This window comes from Labeo rohita, chromosome 19, assembly GCF_022985175.1.
Source record: "Labeo rohita strain BAU-BD-2019 chromosome 19, IGBB_LRoh.1.0, whole genome shotgun sequence".
Classification (NCBI taxonomy): Eukaryota; Metazoa; Chordata; class Actinopteri; order Cypriniformes; family Cyprinidae; genus Labeo; species Labeo rohita.
In genome coordinates, this window is record NC_066887.1 from 13,700,874 (window position 1) to 13,720,055 (window position 19,182).

Here is a 19,182-nt window from a genome sequence, read left to right on the forward strand (position 1 = left end):
GTAAGACCTTAGTTCATCTTCAGGAACACAGATTAAGATATTTCTGCTGAAAAAGATCTTAATTTGTGTTCCAAAGATGAACGAAGGTCTTATGGGTTTGGAATGACATGAGGGTGAGTAATTAATGACAGAATTTTTCATTTTTGGGAGAACTATCCCTTTATTATAATCACAAAAGATTGGAAATAATAATTAGAAATATAAACCTCAAATATATTTTAAACAACGATAAATAAATGAATTCCTGTTCTTCATTCTTGCCTATAATTCCACTTTGTGGCCTGGTGTTCACACACATTTTTACATTTTTGTTTTTCTTCATCTTACCTGAATGCCAGCTGCTCCACTTGGTAGTACTTCTCATCTCTGAGGACCTGCAGGTCAAGGTGAAGCTGTCTGACTAAAGCCTCACAGTCCTGCAGATACATCCCTAATTCGTTCTCACACCGTACCGGCTGCCCATTCTCTAGCTGAGACATGTCCTGAGGAAAGAAGACAATAAAGCACTAAACATTTCTGAATGATTAATACCCAAGCAATTGCATGCAACAAACGAAACTGGATGATCTAAGAGACTTATCAATATATTTTCCAAATCCAAGTCGCTTACTAAGATTTCAAGGCATCTTCAACGATTCTGACATGATATTCCAAATGGTCTTAGAACGTATTTTCTTTTGAGCATATTCTGAAGTAGCATTGCCTGTATCCTTCATGGAAATATGAATCTACTAAAATTGAATTCAATGCAGAAATGTAGAAATAAAAATACTTACAGCCTGCAAAGTGTTCTTCGCCAACGTGAGTTTCTCCTCACAATCTACAGCCATGTTCTGGATCTTATTGGCCTTCTGTAGGAGTAACTCCAACCTAAGAACATAGTTACGCATAAATAACACATAAAAAAAATCCTACAATTCTAAATGCAGCACTCATTTTCTATATACATGAACTCACTAACCTCTCCACAGCAGGTCTCAGTGCTTTCTCTCTCTCCAACATCTCCAGGATCAGTTTTCCCCATTCCTCCTCCAGATCATTAGGGTGTAGCCCTTGAGGCAATTTAATGCGCCCGAACTCTATCCACGCCTAAACAACATCCAAACCATCAATCATTTTAACATGAAAAGAAGCTTTCCTAGTGTTTTTCTGAGTGTGTGCCTGTGTGTTCTCTTTATACTGTCAGTCTTCCACCTCTCCCACATGGCAGCACTGCGCTCTACATTAGCCTGAATCTGTTAATGTGCAGCTCCACTGTGCCTCTTGTGAACAGTGTCGCCTGCATTTAGCTGCAAAATCAAGGTCAGCCTCAATCTCTCTCTGTCACTCCCTTTTTATCTTCGTAACAGTCTATCTCACCTCCAGAAGCTTGTAAAGGTGCTCAATGTGGCTCTTCTCTCTCTCCTTCGCAGGGATCTCTGTTTCTTTGAAGTGGACATATTCATTGTAAAGTGCCTGGGGAAGAAGAGACTTTTGGTAAGCAGCCAAGTATGGACACATCAAACGGTGATTAGCAATTTAAGGCATCACAGGTTTGGTCCAGACACAAGGCTGTTTGAGTGAATATGCTGCCTTGTAAGGGACCTCTTTTTAGCCGATTGTAAGGCAGTATGTATCCAGTTCTCTTTGCTCAGATTTCTTACCTTGAGTTCCACAGGATTGTGGGGGAAGCTCCTGTTGGCCATGAGGGCCATATGTTGCCTGGTCCACTGCTGCAGAGAAGAGAAGCCAGATTGGTATTCTGTCCATCGCTGGTCAACCTCCTGAACAACAGAAAACAATGAAAATATACAAAAGACAAATTACATTAAGTACATTAGAGAAAGAAGGTAAGGCCTGAAGAGAGTGAGTGCACTGTGAAGTAAACATACATGAGCTGCAATGCCTTCTCCACCCTCTGGGATCTTGGGGAAAGCATCGTAGATGGAGGAGACGTACGTGATGACAGATTTCTCATCTGGCGACGACACATCGACATCTAACGTAGAGAGAGAATAAAAAGACTAAGAAAGCGAATGATGATCTAAGACAAATGGAGTTAAGCACATAATTTCTATTTGTAGAATGGATGAAATCTAAAGACAGATAAGACACCAATGTTACCTTCAGCATCTAGAAGTCGCGTTACCCCTAACGACTCTGCAATCTCAAAGGCCTGTTCCAGGTTCTCACGGTTACTCTGTTGTGCAACCACTTCCATGTCAATCAGGTCTGGCCTAAAAATCACAATGTCATGAGATCATGAGACCACCACCCAGGAGAGCATCAATTATGCTTTAATGTGTATTTCCGTATGAACCTGTATCTGTGCAGAAGAGCATTGAACAAGCGTCCATCGCTCCAGCAGGAGGAGAAATTGGAACAGCGGAGACCAGGGTAGCCCTCTGTGGCCTGTTGACTCCATAGCAGCAGCTTCTCTTTCGCCGTGAGGTCACCTGACTCACCGCTCACATAGATCTCAGAAATCTGGTAAATAGAAAGAGCTTATATTGTACCTGAACTTCATCAAATGGTTTGCATACAGAGGTGAAAATTACCTCTTACTTCCACTGAAAAGGTTGAGCATTACTGCATATTTTTAGGGACAGCCACTGTTTCTAACGCACAAGTGACCCACAGCTAGGCCATGAACCTTTCACTTTTTCCCTCTATATTCACTCCCTCTTTCTCTTGACAAAGGAAGTCAGTATCCGCAGTATCTGTCTGTGCCAGGCTCTAATCTGTATTCCTTCGTCATCCCTCTCATATGCTGCTCTTCACATCCCTGCCTGCTTCTTTTCTTGCCTAGCTAGCATAGAGCACTTTAAATCCTGGCATGGATGCAGACCGTTCTGAGAGTATAGACAGACATAAATCATAGATCTTCACAAAGTCAATGCAGGTCAAGATTACCTTGAGCAAATTTGGTGACATACAGAAACAGAACAGTAACTCTCCTAGCCTGAGCCTCTTACTCCAAAGATGATTAGAAGGTGAGGTCAGACAGATTTCTAAAGCTAGTCCAATCAACCAGGCTCTGAGCCATAAAAATGCACCCAAACATTACCTCTTCTTTTGGTATCACCGTCAAATGTGCTTTCCAGACAAGACCACTTGAATCAAATCAGTCTTGAGATGAATCGTCCATGACAGCAGAGATAAATCTGGGTTTGACGACATGCTGTGTGTGTCATAAAAACAGTGGACAGGTCGTACTGTAACACGCTGGTATTTCCATTAGAGTGCAGATGACTAAGTACGTGACCTTATAATAGAGTAAGGACAGTTGTGATTTGTGATGAGCTGCAACCCTCAAATAGTCTAATTACATCACAGTTAACACTGAGCACGTTACCGGGAAATGAACACACGCCAGTGTGCACTGTAACAATTTGAAGTAGTGTGGGCTTAAGGGATAGTGAAGGAAGTGCTACAATCAGTAATGTAAAAGGGCATTTGATTATAAAACAATGATAAGTGGATATATGAGAAAACAAACAAACAAACAAAAGGTCTAAAATAAAATGAAATGCAAAACCAAATAAAAAATTTAAATCAACAAATCTACCAGATCAACATGTTAAAAGTATGTTATGAAACTCTAGACGGCGCAGGCGATAAGTCGTAACTCAATCTGATATAATCACATGATTATTCACAAGGCGCAGCTGATTAGTTCACATCAGGAGCCAATAAGATTGTTGCTCAACATTCAAATATTTGGCTAATGCTTGCTGTAGCATTTGCAACGCACTTCAGAAACCCTCCACCTTCCCCAGCTCCACCTGTAGAGATCTGCTACACGGTACTTTCATGCGTTATATATGGGCTTTTCTACAGACTTGGTACTTTCTTTCTATTATCTATTGAAACAATAATATTTAAAATATTAGTAAGCTCAATATATATATGATAATCATTTATTGAGAACTTTCATTTGGGAGGTGGCTGTTCCGAACACTACCCCCTAAATATGAAAAAAGACATTGACATTTTTTTTTTATTTTTTTTCCATTGTTGTTTTTAAAAGTATCTTTTTGATTCTTTTAAAAAGTGAAATTCAAAGAAAAAACAAACAAACAAACAAAAACATTCATTTTATATTTTCTTTATAAATGATGAAACTTGTAAAAACATGTCCCGCATTTTTCATGTCACTACCGAAACAGTGTTAGTCTATTGGCCAAGACTGATTTTAACTAAACCCACAAATTTATGATCAGGAAATATTCCTGTGTCCTCCTCTCTCATAGCTAAAAGGTGTGAGTAAATAGGTCTCTTCATTTTGAGGTAAATGTGTTCAAACGTCTGAAAAATCTGTGTGTAACTTTAAGGAACGTCACTACCAAACACATTTTTTTCTGCAATTAATGTGCAATTACACTTTTTTTTGGGAGTTATTCCATAACATTTAGTTTTTATATGTGTACCACTGTTCAGAACTGTGCTAGCTTACCATGTGCTATTAGCATCTTTGAGCTGACTTCAAAAGTATCTAAAATTGTCACTACCAAAACAGTTGGTGGAGTTTCAGTAGTGACATCTTTGTTTTTTTATCCCATAGAATTGTCACTACCAAAACAAAAGGGAACACATAATCCTCATATTTGGGGGAAATAAAATTTTAGTACAGTTATGCGATTTTTTTGTATTTCAGTATATTTTAGTATGCAAGTTAAACTCCTGTAATGTGATGTGGTTGCTACCAAAGCATTACTGCCACTACTAAAATGTGCTGTCACTACCAAAACATGGGATGTTTTTCAGTATAGACAAATTGGGTTTCAGTATAGACAAATTTGGGGAGAGGACAAATAATCTAATACTTTCTGAAAATACAAATGAGAATTAACTGCAGAATTACTAGAAATGTGTACCTTGGATATTATACAATTTGCATGCATACACATTTTTTGGACAAAAAAAAAAAAAAAACCATTTCCAACTCCAATTCTGTAGAATGACCCATATCCATTTATTGTTAAATGTGCAGCACAGTATTTCTACATGCTCACAGCAGCATGTCTGTGGATGTACTGGCAGCAGCAGGTCTCAGCCACAGCAGCACAGTAGCAGATCTATTCCGCCAAGACCAAACACATTAACATTGCCATGTATATTACCATGCTAAACTCTTAGAGAGTTGTCTTGACAGAAATAATGCAACATTATGTAATGGAAAGAAAGGAAAGCAAAAATGCAGATAGCAAACATTTCCCCAAAGATTACAGGCCTGATTAATGCGCAAATCAAATCAATCTTTTTTTATATGTAGGGAAATTTCATGACATCATGACTGCAGCCAGCACATCCTGTACTGAACTCTCTAGAAGACAGCTTTCTCTATAGCCAGACAGTGCATTTAGACACTCAACCATTGACTGTTTGATGTCTGATGCTGGCTTTTGTTTCCACATTTATGCTGAATTTCTGATACACTGGTAGGAATACAGCTAGGCGGACATCACTGAAATGCCATGCACAGTCATGGTTTGAGTATGCTTAAGATTGAGCATTTAATAAACCAAGTGCTGCTAGCACACTGCTGAAACATCTGTAACGAGGCCATGAAATCCCTCTCCACCAGCAATAACTCTTTAAATGTGCACGTGGAGCACTAGGCAAGGGAGGGCAGGCAGCAGACACAAATATGCAGCAATCACTGGTGCAGAGAGAAAAAAGATGAACAGCTAACAAAAAAGTCTGTGAACATCATTTGAGATCATGTTTTGGCACTGCCAGCCAGTTTCACTCAAATACAGAACCTAGAGCATCAGGAATGACAGGAAAGAGAGTGGGTGGTGTGAGGGAAGGGAAATAATGAGGAATGGAGGGAAGGGAAGGAGGCAGACAGTGAGAGATGGTCTGGGCAGTACTGATTAGGCTCCTGGGAGAGGTTCAGGAAGGATTTGCTGTTTTCTATGCACAGCTGATTGGCTGAGAGAAAAAAGCCACATGAGATAGTAACGTAGAAATAGAATGAAGTACAAAACACAAAAACACCTATTCCACCCCTATTCATTCCACACCCAAGCATTTTCAGCTTTAATCCCTACCTTTTTATGCTACAAAAGCCATATGAAAGCTTTAAAAAGACTGAGAGAAAAAAATCTGACCTTGGTAGAAGTCTGAGTCGGTATCTCTTGAGGGGAGATGGGACTCTCAAGCACAGAAGAATCAAGCACTTCAGAGGAGCTCCCCCAGTCAGTCTGAACAGCGCCTCCCGTCTCAGGCGAGGTGAGAGGCACATCACTAGCATAACCTGAAGACTGAAGATCTTGTGGAGGAGGGCCAAAGCCTTCCTGAGCAGAGTTCTCCAATAGGACCTCTCTTCCTTTTTTTTCCCGAGGTGCAGCTGTTGCTGGTTTGCCAGAGTCGTTCTCCCCGGGTGGTCGCCCTTGAGTTGTGGGCACTTGTATTTTCATAATGCCTCCAGTAACAGGAGATGCAGCTGGAGGTCCAGAATGGACCTCAAGCTCTTTGTCACGCCAGACGGGCGACCCAAAGTCCTTTGGATAGACAGTTCGGACCACACAAAGTTGCCCTCCAAACTCACGAATGTGCACAACTCCCTTCTTCTCGTTTTCCGAGGGCTCCCCGAACATCAGTTCACTCTGTCCATGCACGTCCCCTCCTTCCCTCTCCACTTCTGGATCTCCACGTTTGGAGCGTAAAAGACAAGGTCTCTCTAATACCCCCTGAACTCGCTCTCGAACCTTACAGACTCTTCCTCCTCCAGGTGTCGTGTTGCCTTGTTCTAAATCAGCATGTGATTCTTCGCTGAGCCCTTCTACCTCAAACTGGCGAAGCGCCCCCAGCCACGCTGGACTGGGATCTGGAGAAAGAATAGCCATCTTGCTGCCCCGCAATGTCCCTGTGCTTCCAAATATTGGGGCCATACCAGGAACAAGAACAACATTGGTGGGAGTTTCAGTTTCAGTAATTTGTCCAGATGCCAGTTTAGTTGAATCAAGAGCTCTTGTTGTAGACTCCTCAGTAACATCAACGCTTCCACTTTCCTTTTCTTCAAGGACGCGGCTTCTCTTGTCCTCCCCTTTGGCACCTTTTAACTTCTGTTTGGCCTTTCGTTTTCGCCTGAAGCGAAGTTTTCTTTTGGGTGATAGTGGTGCAGCACCACCTGGTCCGGCATCTCTGGGTTGTTTCACACAACCAAGGGAGCTCCCCATATCTCATAGAGCCAGAGTAACAATAAAAGAGAGCCAAAATTGAAGGCAAGAAAAAGGAGATGTCCACAATGGGATCGAAACAGTCAGCCTGAGGCTGGTAAGGTAAATTAAATTGTTAAGTTAATGACTCATCTGGAGTAAAAATCATGACAAAAAGTATGAACCATGACAACAGGGATTGGTACAGGGTGAGGTTCTTCCAGGACATCATGTCTCAACTTGGTGTGGACAGCAGTCATACCTCCTGTTGCTTGGTCTGTCGTTCAGGCAATGTTGCAGTTAACCCAAACCAAATATCACTTAGGGTCCTAGTAAGCCTCCTGGACTTGATGCTGAATATAGGTTACTGTCCTTTATAAAATATTAAAATCCTACGGCAAAGCATTTGATGTTTTTTCCCTCTCTCATGATGCAGAGATGATGCAGCACTGACTGAAGAAAAACTAGTGCCTTTTAGCCCATTTCACAAGCTATGTGTTAAATGCAGGCCATTTGTCATGGTACTCGAAGACTTGCTACACTGTAGATATTTTTCAAGGTGAGAACCACGATAAAACTGCACTGCAGACGTACAAAGACATACTCCTGTGAGCACACATGCACATGCTCAAAAACTCTGCATCAGGATGCATCATTAGGATGCACTAATCATCAGCTTGCACGCTACTAAAAGCAAAGAAAACAATGTCTGAACAAGCGTTCACGTGCGTACAGTAAGATGCCTAGAAACACCTGCTTCTCTGAATATCTTCAGTATGCATTATTGATCACTGCACTCTGTGCACATAGGGTAGGTAATGCGTTGGGTAGTAGTCGTAGAAATCCTGTGGGACGCTTACAGTAAACCTGTGTAACAGGTCCCAGATCAGCTGCTAATGGACAAAAGTGCAAAGCCAGGCAGTTCATAACCCATCAGAGCTTAACGTTTTTTTGTTCCCATCACCAGCCAAGCATAACCAGCCCATGTCAGGTGATGCTTAGTCTTCACACCTGTAGCTATGAGTGTTTCATTTCCCAGGCATGCAAACTCCATTAAAACAAGTCTCCAGACATTAAAGAGAAAGAAGGGGAGGGGCTAGGTACTAAGCGTCTCGCCACTGCTGCCACGGGAACTGGCATCCCATTCACTGACATGAGTGAAGACCTCACCTTCACCTTTACAGATGTGGTTTAGCACATAGTCCAGTCTCGTATATCAAGTAAACATGATTTCAAGCCATCCTGTCTTCCTTGTTCCGCCACTAACCAGTGTACGTCCCTAGATTGGGGTGAGCCGATGAGAAAAAGAGTGATAACTGACAAGGTGCCGCTCCCTGATACTGTCAGCTTCTCTGGTTGTAAAATCTAATTAGAACGCCGCCAGGACAGGGCTGGGCTGGGTAGTTGAACCATGGCTGGATGAGGAAAAGAGGGAAATCCAAAGGAATCCTCCCCCAACCTGAAGCTGCACTGTTAGCCTCGCAGAAGAGTGCTGAAAAAAGCGTAGCTCCATCAGTCAAGCATGGCGAAATTGATCCGATTGATACGGTGCTCTCCTTTGCACAACCTGGGTGCAAATTAAAACGTGTAACTTACATGTGTGTGTGCCTGCAGGGTTCAGCGATCCCGATTCTGAGATTGAAAGCATATGTGTCGCTGTATATGTGGGTGTGCTTCAAAAGGCCTGCCGGGGAGAGAGGAAGCCAGGGGCTCCAGTAATAGCAGGTTGCATGTGTCCTCTTCTCAGTTGCTGGGTAGCTCCTCTGCTCTCACTGGTAGGCACCAGCGGAAAAAAGAGCTTCATCTCCAGTCTGCTGCAGCCTCACAGAATACGCTGCTGCTGCTTTAGCTTCCTCCTCCTCCCTCTCTCCCTCCTCCTTTCTCTTTCTCTCCTCCTATCCACGTGCTCATCCCTCCCTCCCTTGCCTGCTCTGATGCCTGGTGAGCTCAGAGCTCAACACACACACGCACATACACACCAATCAAATAGCCTTCAATTGGTTGGCAGCCTGCGGCTGCAAGAAAAGAATGAACCTGCAATTTTAATTGTTGCCCCTTAACATACACATTATTTCACAGCTACCATTATCGCCTCTCCTCTCCTACATACATATATATATATACACATATATATAGTAAAATGTTTAATGTTTTTTAAAAACGTCTCTCCTGCTCACCAAGCCTGCATTTATTTGATCCAAAGTACAGCAAAAACAGTAACATTTTTAAAATATCGAGATTGCAGAATCAGATACTTCTTGTGAAATAAAAATTTCGATGCCGCCTATGGAGTCCTATTTGCGCTTCATTTTTTTTCCCCATCTGGAAGACCTGAACTAGCGATCTGCCAGGACCTTGCTCGCTAATCTAAGCGCATAGCGCTCCAAAGTATGGCTACACGCAAAGTAGCCTATAATATTTGTGATAAACATGTTGAAATAGATGTGTCATCACCAATATGACAAAGCATTTTAATTTAACAGATCGTTAAAGATCACAAACACGATTCAAATACCAACATGATTCTGTTCCTAAATTACAATGATTCATCTGTTTGATTCCTCAAACTTTCTTCCGTGCAGCGTTCGACCAGTGTGATCTGAACATTCAAATCTGTGTTCGTGTTGCCGCTGACCTAAAGAGAGCCACTGTCATGTATATGAATGAAACAGTTTCACAGTCTTTTCAACCACACAGTTCATTATTTCTGTGTTACAAACCCTAACCCTTTTTTGAACAGCAATATTAGAATGATTTCTGTGACACTGAAGACTGGAGTAAGGCTTGAATGCTTTAGCTTGGATCTCAGGAATAAATTACATTTTAAAATATATTCAAAAAGAAAGCAGTTATTTTAAATAATAAAAATATGTCACAATATTGCTTTTGCTCTATTTTAGAGCCTGCATTTCAAATAAATGCAGGCTTGGTGAGCAGAGGAGAAAACTTTAAAAAACAAAAAAAATTTGGTAATGTAAGTGCATACAGATGAAAGATCTTGCCAGCTGTAAAGGTGCATTTACATTAAATTCTAATATAATTTCGCAGGCTGTTGGTCAATACTGCACATATGCATGACCAATGGAACCCAATGCTTAATTCAAGCAGGGAAATCTTTCCCCCTCACACGAAATTCCCAATTGCATGGATTCCTATTGAAATCACTGGATTTTGTCAGCGAAGGTCTGGCGAATAGCAGTAAATGTGACCACAAAATCTCTCTTCTATTAAACCTACAGATAATACAGCACTGTGATGGTATTTAGTCATGTGATCAAGGCAGCATATACGAGCAGGATTGCAAAGGAAGGTGATGAATTAACATGCAATAAATCAATCAGAACCATAATACCATGATAATCAGCCAGCTGAGCCCTTTTTTTATATTTTTTGAATCAGCCTAATTGTCATGCATCCAGCGTCTCCTGTACTGTAACTGAGACTGGGTACATTTCTGTTTACTGACAGACAGAGACTGGCAGACATCTATCAGCTTTATCCTGCAGATAGACAGCATAGAATTTCACCACACTACAATCTTTGCCAAACACCCTAGCTGGCCAGACAACCACACCTTTTTTTGCAACTAACACAATAGCCAATCAGATCAAGCATTTTTTTTGTTTCTTTTTTTTTTGACAGAGATAGCTGGCACAAATTCAGCCTGAAGCCTGATTGGTGTTTCCCACAGGATCCTAAACTTAGATAAAAATATATCATGTCAATATGAGTATATACAAAACACAATTCCTACAGGCTGTTGTTAGCCTAAATTACAGCGGTGGTTTCAAAACAGAGGGACGTGTCCCAGATTGAGTGTGGGGGAGGCTGGATAGCTAATCTCTCTCGGCTGCCTAAAGTGAATATACAGTATGCATTAAAATGGCACTTACACGAGCGGTTTCAAATGCTTCTATTGACAGTAACTCCTCTTAATGGCTCAAAATGTGCCTCTGCTGAAATAATTAAATTGGACAATGTTTCTCTAAATGAGTCATGCTATATTATAAAGTGCTGTAGTAATTTTGGCTGCAAGTCATTACAGATCATGCCATGTTACCGTACACCATTGGAAGTGGACCAACTTGACATGTTCAACTTTGAACGAGTTTACAAAGACATGAGTAAACTCGTTCAAACCAATAACGCTTTGCATTTCTGTAGTGGTCTACCATCCAGCCTTTTATTTCAACCTTCAATACTGTTTTGGTTGACAGAAAATAATGTAAGGTAATGTTACAATGTTTAACCAAAGCAAATTCTCCATACTGTCAATACCGTTATCTTATTTGCATTGTTTCAGAATTAACCAATGTTTAGTACTGCAATCGAGTATGCAAGTTATAAAAGTCCCATTCCTTGTTTTTTAACCTCCGTTCTGTCCCAGAGATGCAAAAAATAATTTACAAGTACATATTTGGGTGCCAGTGGCCTGCTCTGTTCTGATTCAATTACTGCAATTTGTTTAGATAATCGATAGTTTGTTTCAAATCTCTGCTCTCTAGTTATTGTTAGAATACATAGGACATAAATATATCAGAGTCAAGCAGTGTGGGGGGAAAACACATGTGGTTTAATTTCTAAAGCTAATTTTCTTCCTTTTAATAATTTTCTAAAGCCACACGATTTTCCAGAGTCTGCATGATTTGCCATTTCATGAGGCCTATGCTGCCTCTACTCATTTCTGCTGAATCATGCTGATTGAAAAAGGCTCTGGAGTCATACTAAACACAATCACCTTGGCAACCAGCTGCATATGTCACCTTGTGATGTCACCGCTCTGTTGATAATAACAGTGTCCCCTGCTGGACGATCCGAGGAAGTACAGCTAATATACTGAAAATGTGACCCTGGACCATAAAACCAGTCATAAGGGGACATTTTGTCTGAATAAACAAGCTTTCCATTGATGTGTGGTTTATTAGGAAAGGACAATATTTGGCTGAGATACAACTATTTGAAAATCTGGAATCTGAGGGTGCAAAAAAATCTAAAAATTGAGAACATTGCCTTTAAAGTTGTCCAAATGAAGTTCTTAGCAATGCATATTACTAATCAAAAATGAGGTTTTGATATATTTACAGTAGGACATTTACAAAATATCTTCATGGAACATGATCTTTACTTAATATCCTAACAATTTTTGGCATAAAAGAAATATTGATCATTTTGACCCATAAAATGTATTGTTGGCTATTGCTACAAATATACCCGCGCTACTTATGACTGGTTTTGTAGTCCAGGGTCACAAATGATATCTATGAATTCCAAATAACTTCTAATAGAACTATATGGAGAGTTTGTTGAAAAATGCATCATAACATTTGTAAATAATTTTCAGAAAAGCTAGTCTTTATTAAATCAGCATTGTTGCCTTTTCTCATAGCTGATGGGTGACTAAAGTTATATTCAGAATGAAATACAACTTCATAACTGTATACTGCACATAATATGCAAATGTTTCTTTATAGTACTGCATACAAAGCATATTTCCAAAAATGAAAGGAAACAGTAACAGCAATTATTTGATATATCGTTTTTGCTCTGATCAGGACTGACCCAAATTAAAGGGCTTTCTACACAAATTTGGATCCAAAATTATGTTAACTGATCATGTGATTATTGTAGTACATTATTGATATGGTTTGTACAATCTGCGCTAGTACTCCATTCTGGAGCAAGTGCAAAAATATCTTTTTACTGCTTTGAATAAACTACCATGCAGTCTTTTTTAACTTCAATTCTACCATCCAGCAGTGCAGCATCTATCCAACAGACCTTACTTCTCTAGCTTGACCCATAAGTATAGAAAATTGATGTCCATTTCACAAATGTGCTCTGCAGGGACCATTTCTGCAGATTTTTGTTTCTTTTTTAGCATGCAGGCTGGCAGTGTCTGTCTAGAACTGTCTGCAACCTCTGTCCTCCATATTCCGAGTCTAATTCTAGGTTTGTACTCTATCCATCATCCTCCTGGTGCACTATTCCCTCTTGATTTCTCTTATTCTTGCCATAGGCAAATCCCTGTTGCTCAAACTGACAGCTGCAGACATGAGAGGCTGGTAAACAGCCGCTATCTGTATTAAGAAGAGTCACCTCTAACTCTGGCATGCTGTGTTAAACACTACATATTCAAGCAAGACACAGCTGTGGCTAGGGTGAACTTACCTGGAAGTGAAGGATGATGGTCCAGATCAGTCCCAGTGTCAGCTTTGGATTCCCATCTGTGATGTCATCATTGCGTATATTTACTAATTTGACCTGCATTAAAGCAATAAAAGACTATCATTAGTGAGAAGTAGCCCTTAAAAAAAGACTATAACATTATTTGAATCTGCTAGGGACTAAACTAGTTAAAAATCGCGATGTAATGTAATTTCAGGACAGCTTTGGTGTTTGTTGTCCTCTTACGCTTACAGCTGTCAGAAGCTATGTACTGCGTATTGGGAGAAGAGTGCTGGTTGGCATTTTGTCTGGTTTAGGGACTCAAGGCTGGGGTGACAACAGTGAGGGGATTGGACAGACTTGTGTGGGGCAGAACACATTTATTAACTCCAGGTCATATTATCTCAAAGCCATGTTGCCGGCTGAAGCACAATGAGACTGAGGACACAGATGTCCCATGCTATCATCTTGTATTCAGTTGAATGTGCATTACTTTAATCCATTAGTGAGGGTATCTAGCCTCAACACTAAAGGGGACAAGCCTCCCCAATATTCAGAATAGCAGTTGATGAATATGAGACTTAAACTCTTATTTTATCCCACCCAATCTTGGCAATTTGTGACCCTGGACCACAAAACCTTAAGTAGCATGTGTATATTTGCAGCAATATCCAACAATACATTGTATGGGTCAAAGTAATTGATTTTTCTTTTATGCCAAAAAATCATTAGGACATTAAGTAAAGATCATGTTCTATGAAGATATTTTGTAAATTTCCTACTGTAAATATATTAAACCTTATTATTAATTTTTGATTTGTAATATGTATTGATAAGAACTTAATTTGCGCAACTTTAAAGGTGATTTTTAAAAATATTTAGATTTTTTTGCACCCTCAGATTCTAGATTTTCAAATAGTTCTTGGCCAAATATTGTCCTATCCAAACAAAGCATATATCAATGGAAAGCTTGTTTATCTTTCAGATGATGTATAAATCTTAATTTAAAAAAAAAAAATTACTCTTATGATTGGTTTTGTGGTCCAGGGTCACATATGTAACAAGCAACTTATGATCATTTCTGGGATTGAAAAAGTGTAAGTGTTCATACCTGTCTCTGCTTAAGGAAGTCTAAGGCGATCTGCACATTCTGAAGTCGGTGAAATCGCATACGACCCTTTTCCCTGGGCTGTCGAAGACAGGAAGAGAGCGAGAGAGAAAACAGAGAGAGAATGCAGATGAGTGCACTGATAATCTGGGCAAATTGGAGGTCTGTGTGAAAAAGGACAGCTTCATTAGCACAAGCCTGAAAGCAGCAAAAGCAGCACACTGCAAAATAACACATGAACCTCTTAGGATCATCAGTAATTAATAATCCTGTCTAAGAGTTACAGGGAATAGTTAGCGTACTGTATCCAAACAGCAAATCTAAATAAATATCGTATCTCACACACTCTGTCTCGCTTGCTAACATCTCTGTACTTCCGGGTGACCAATACAGTAGATGGCTGGTATAATGCCGATACACACTGCTATCCAAACGTCTAGAGTTGGTAAGATTTTTTTTAAATTCTGTTGAAATTATTATTTTATTTAGTTTATTTGGCTGCATTTGCAAACAAATAAATACAGTAAAAGAACTGTTTTCTACATATTTTCTATAATTTTCAGAAGCCATTACTCCAGTCTTTAGTATAACATAATTCTTCAGAAATCATTTTGCTCAAGATTTTTTTTTCTTTCAGAAATAGATAGCTCATTTGAAATAGAAATCTTCTGTAAATGTATTTACTGTCACTTTTAATCAGTTTAATTTATTGTTGCTGAATAAAATACACCAGTCAAAAGTTTTTTAAGGAAGAAAAAATGGAAGACTGGAGTAATGATGTAAAAAATGCAAAAAATTTGAATTTAGGAATAAATTACATTTTTAAATATATTCAAATAGAAAGCAGTTACTTCAAATAGTAAAATATTTAAAAAATGTACTGTTTTTGCTCAAATGCAGGCTTGGTGAGCAGAAGACACTCATTTAAAAACCTTAAAAATCTTACTATTCAAAAACGTTTGAATGGTAGTGAAACTTATTTTATTTTTAAAAAATCTTACTGGCCACAAACCTTTGAACTGAAAGTGTGTATTACAAATAATAGGAAATAATAGGATGTTCCAAAATTTCCTCAGGTTTGAAAATAATCGGCAACTACATTAGTTAACATGAACTAAGAATGAACAATACTTTTACAGTACAGCATTTATTAATCTTAGTTCATACTACTTTCAGCATTTACTAACGCATTATTAAAATCACAAGTTGTCTTAGTTAATGCACTATGAACTAACATGAACAAACAATGAACGACTATATTTTTATTAACTAACGTTAAGAAAGATAAATAAATAGTGTAATAAATGTATTGTTCATTGTTCGCTCATGTTAGTTTATACATTAACTAATGTTAACAAATGACACATTATTGTAAAGTGTTACCAAAATATCTACTGACAAGGCAGAAAGGTCAAATCTAGCTCATTTTATTAACCAGCCAGGTATGGCCGATAATCAACATGTCCAAATATCATCCAATTAACTGGCCTGTCCAAAATCGGCCTATCACTACTCTACTGAGGTCACGTAGCAGACTCGCACACCTTTACATGCAAAGCATGCTCACTATCACCCACAAATGCAGCAGCGTGTACAGCAAACCTGCAAACAGGTGACCAGAAAACCCCCACAAAAGGGCAAATGTGTCAGTGTCATCAGATTCAATGTGAGCATGTGATGTGAGTGTTGCCAGTACTGAAGTGAAGTGAATATAACATGTTTATACAAGGCGAGGTCTCTCACACTCCTAAGTGTAATAAATTAGATTATGTGCGTCATCATGAATTATGCGTCTGCATTTTAGACATTCCCAGGCATATTCACGAAATCGCCCTGTCCTTCGAGTCCACGCCATGCAGTGTACAGAGCTGACTGTGTGTGACTGTGTTTGTTTCAATAGGGGGAGGGGGGGTGGGGGTCACACATACTCCCTGAGCTCCATCCTCCTCATCCTCCCCACCCAGCAGGATGAGCGGGGGTGCGCGTGGCATAGATGTTCTCCGCAGAGTTGACGCGCCCTTGTGCTGATGACATCATCATAGAGACGGTCACAGAAAAAGGATGAAGACAGAAACAGTGTTGAACGGATGATATATGTACGAAACAACAGTTAAAAAAAAAACAAGATGGAGAGAGAGAGTGAAGCTAAACAAAACACCACATAAAACAGCAAAAGCAAAAATATATGTGACAAAGAGGAATGGAGACAGAGAGAGAGAGATTGTAGAGGGCAGGTGGTGTGTCAGCAGTCTGTCTCTGTTAATCCACCCATCAGTCAGTCTGCCCCAGTGCATCATGGTCCCCAGGCCATCAGAGTGGGCAAGATTGAGTGCAGAAATATTGTACTAATGCAGATGTCATTACAACACATTGCAGTACACATCAGACTCAGCTATTCCTCTGCATTCAGCGGGATCAGCAGGAAGCCAGGGCACTTTATGACATCAGCCTAACCCCCAGGTCAACTCATGTGACATGATCCCCAGGTACCATGCGGCTCTGAATCGCATTATGGAAAATAAAGCAGATCTCTGCCACATGAACTACCCGGGAGAATTGCATAAAGCGTTGGAATCAATTTATGTATAACCTGTGTGTGTGTGTTAAGGGAGTGGTAGTTGCTTCTCACCAGTGTGACGCCAGACAGCACCTCAAGGAGGGAAATGAGGTTATGGCCATCCCTTAGATCCTCATACAGGTCTGTGATGTGCTTCCGCACCTGGAAAGAAAGAGAGAGAAAAAAAGTTAGAGTGAGATAGTTAAGTGCTTCACAGTCTTTAGAGGCCTGCACTGCTGTTCAAACGTTTGGGATCAGTAAGACTTGTAATGTTTTTTTTTTTTTTTTTTTAAAACTCTTATTCTCATCAAGGCTGCGTTTAGTTGATCAAAAATGCAGAAAAAAAGTAATATTCCGAAATGTCATTACAATATTAAAAATTTGGTTTTTATTTTAATATACTTTAAAATTTAATTTATTCCTGTGATGCAAAGCTGAATTTACATCAGCCATTACTCCAGTCTTAGTATCACATGATCCACATGATTATTCTAATTTGCTGATTTATTATTAGAATTATTAGAATGTTGGCAACAGTTGTGCTGCCAAATATTTTTTGGAACCTGTGATATTTTATTCACGATTTTTTGATGAATGAAAAGTTTAAAAGAGCAGCATTTATTCGAAATAGAAATCTTTTCTAACAACAAAAGTCTTTCATATCACTTTTGATCAATTTAACACATCCCTGCTGATAATAAATAAAAGTATTAATTTCTATTTTAAATAAAATGTATTTACATTTATGATCATGTGACACTGAAGACTGGAGTAATGATGCTGAATAATGCTTCAACTTTGATGGCAGGAATAAATTAGATTTTAATGTACACTACCAATCTAAAGTTTTTGAACAGTAAGATTTTTAATGTTTTTTAAAGTCTGCTCACCAAGCCTGCATTTATTCTATGCAAAATACAGAAAAAAAAAAAATTACAATTTTGAAATATTCGTACTATTTAAAATAACAGTTTTTTTTATTTGAATATATTTTAAAATGTAATTTATTCCTGTGATTTCAAAGCTACATTTTTAGCATCATTACTCCAGTCACATAATCTTTTAGAAATCTTTCTAATAAAAACATTTATTATTATCATTATGTTGAAAATAGCAGAGTAGAATTTTTTCAGATTTTTTCGATGAATAGAAAGTTCAGAAGAACAGCGTTTGTCTGAAATATAAATCTTGAATATTAAAAAAATTGTAATATTATAACGTTTTTATCATCACTTTTGATCAATTTAAAGCAACTTTGCAAAATAAAAGCATTTACTTCTATAATTTCTTTAAAAAAATACTGACTCCAAGCTTTTAATCAGTATAGTGTGCAATGCTACAAAAGCTTTTTTTTTTTTTAGATAAATGCTGATCTTTAAATCTTTCTAGTCATCAAAGAATCCTGAAAAAAATGTACTTAACTGTTTTAAATATTGATGATAATAATTAACAATAATAATCAATGGTTCTTTAACAGATAATCAGCATATTAGAATGATTTCTGAAGGATCATGTGACACTGAAGACTAAAGTAATGATGCTAAAAATGTAGTTTTGATCACAGGAATAAATTACATTTTAAAATATATTCAAATAGAAAACAGTTATTTTAAATAGTATAAATATTTCTAAATGTTACAGTTTTTGCTGTACTTTGGTTCAAATAAATGCAGGCTTGATGAGCAAAAGAGACTTCTTTAAAAAAACATTACAAATCTTACTGATCCCAAACTTTTGAACAGCGATGCAAGTGTAAATGTTTGTATTATAAGCAAGGGTGTAACCATTTCAACAGTGTTTGTGCTAGAATTACCATGTTTGATTACAGGCTGACTGCATTTGAAGGACAATTAGCAAACATATTTTTTGGTCGGTTGTGACCCATTAACAAAAGCAATTTGGATAAAACAGTGAAATAAATTAGTGCAACAGAGAGACAACTGCAGTGCACTAACTCTAACCAACAGAGGGCACCAGACTCATTGAGATGGGCCAGTAAACTAGCAACAAAAAAAAAAAAAAAAAAACATGGAGGATCTTCAAGTTCTTTATTTCATTGCATGTGTGTGTTTGGGGATTCAGACATCCTAAGCTGCATACAGCAGATCCAACACAGCTGCTGCCCCACAGGGCCACAGAGGAACCATCTGCCGAGGATAAAAGAACATCCTGACAACTGTGAGTCTCACTATCCTTTCCATGCCATC

At 38.8% G+C, this 19,182-nt stretch overlaps 2 protein-coding genes across 3 annotated transcripts in view; both read right to left on the reverse strand.

Annotated features, from left to right (window-relative positions):
- The window catches only part of macf1a (microtubule actin crosslinking factor 1a), a 213,889-nt gene that overhangs the window by 107,464 nt on the left and 87,243 nt on the right, over nucleotides 1-19,182 (reverse strand). The window contains 11 exon segments of the mRNA XM_051136559.1: nucleotides 328-482; nucleotides 777-870; nucleotides 962-1,089; nucleotides 1,360-1,455; nucleotides 1,644-1,763; nucleotides 1,872-1,978; nucleotides 2,104-2,216; nucleotides 2,300-2,466; nucleotides 13,314-13,406; nucleotides 14,422-14,499; nucleotides 17,048-17,137. Of these exon segments, the coding sequence (XP_050992516.1) occupies nucleotides 328-482; nucleotides 777-870; nucleotides 962-1,089; nucleotides 1,360-1,455; nucleotides 1,644-1,763; nucleotides 1,872-1,978; nucleotides 2,104-2,216; nucleotides 2,300-2,466; nucleotides 13,314-13,406; nucleotides 14,422-14,499; nucleotides 17,048-17,137 (1,241 nt within the window).
- LOC127181691 (uncharacterized) lies at nucleotides 2,623-9,488 on the reverse strand. Of its 2 annotated transcripts, none has more exons than XM_051136562.1 (2): nucleotides 6,096-9,488; nucleotides 2,623-3,160 (listed from the first exon to the last, which is right to left on the reverse strand). In XM_051136562.1, exons 1-2 carry the CDS (start codon nucleotides 7,164-7,166, stop codon nucleotides 3,104-3,106), a joined length of 1,128 nt encoding a protein of 375 aa, XP_050992519.1. In that variant the 5' UTR covers nucleotides 7,167-9,488; the 3' UTR covers nucleotides 2,623-3,103. The 2 variants fall into 2 exon arrangements, with proteins under 2 accessions (XP_050992519.1, XP_050992520.1); XM_051136563.1 differs by lacking the exon at nucleotides 2,623-3,160 and adding an exon at nucleotides 5,728-5,916.

Coding starts and splice junctions, on each gene's coding strand:
- LOC127181691 (XM_051136562.1), bottom strand. CDS start 7,166: ATGGGGAGCTCCCTTGGTTGTGTGAAACAACCCAGAGATGCCGGACCA. Junction 3,161..6,095: donor CGACTCAGACTTCTACCAAG/GTCAGATTTTTT, acceptor TGACACACACAG/CATGTCGTCAAACCCAGATT.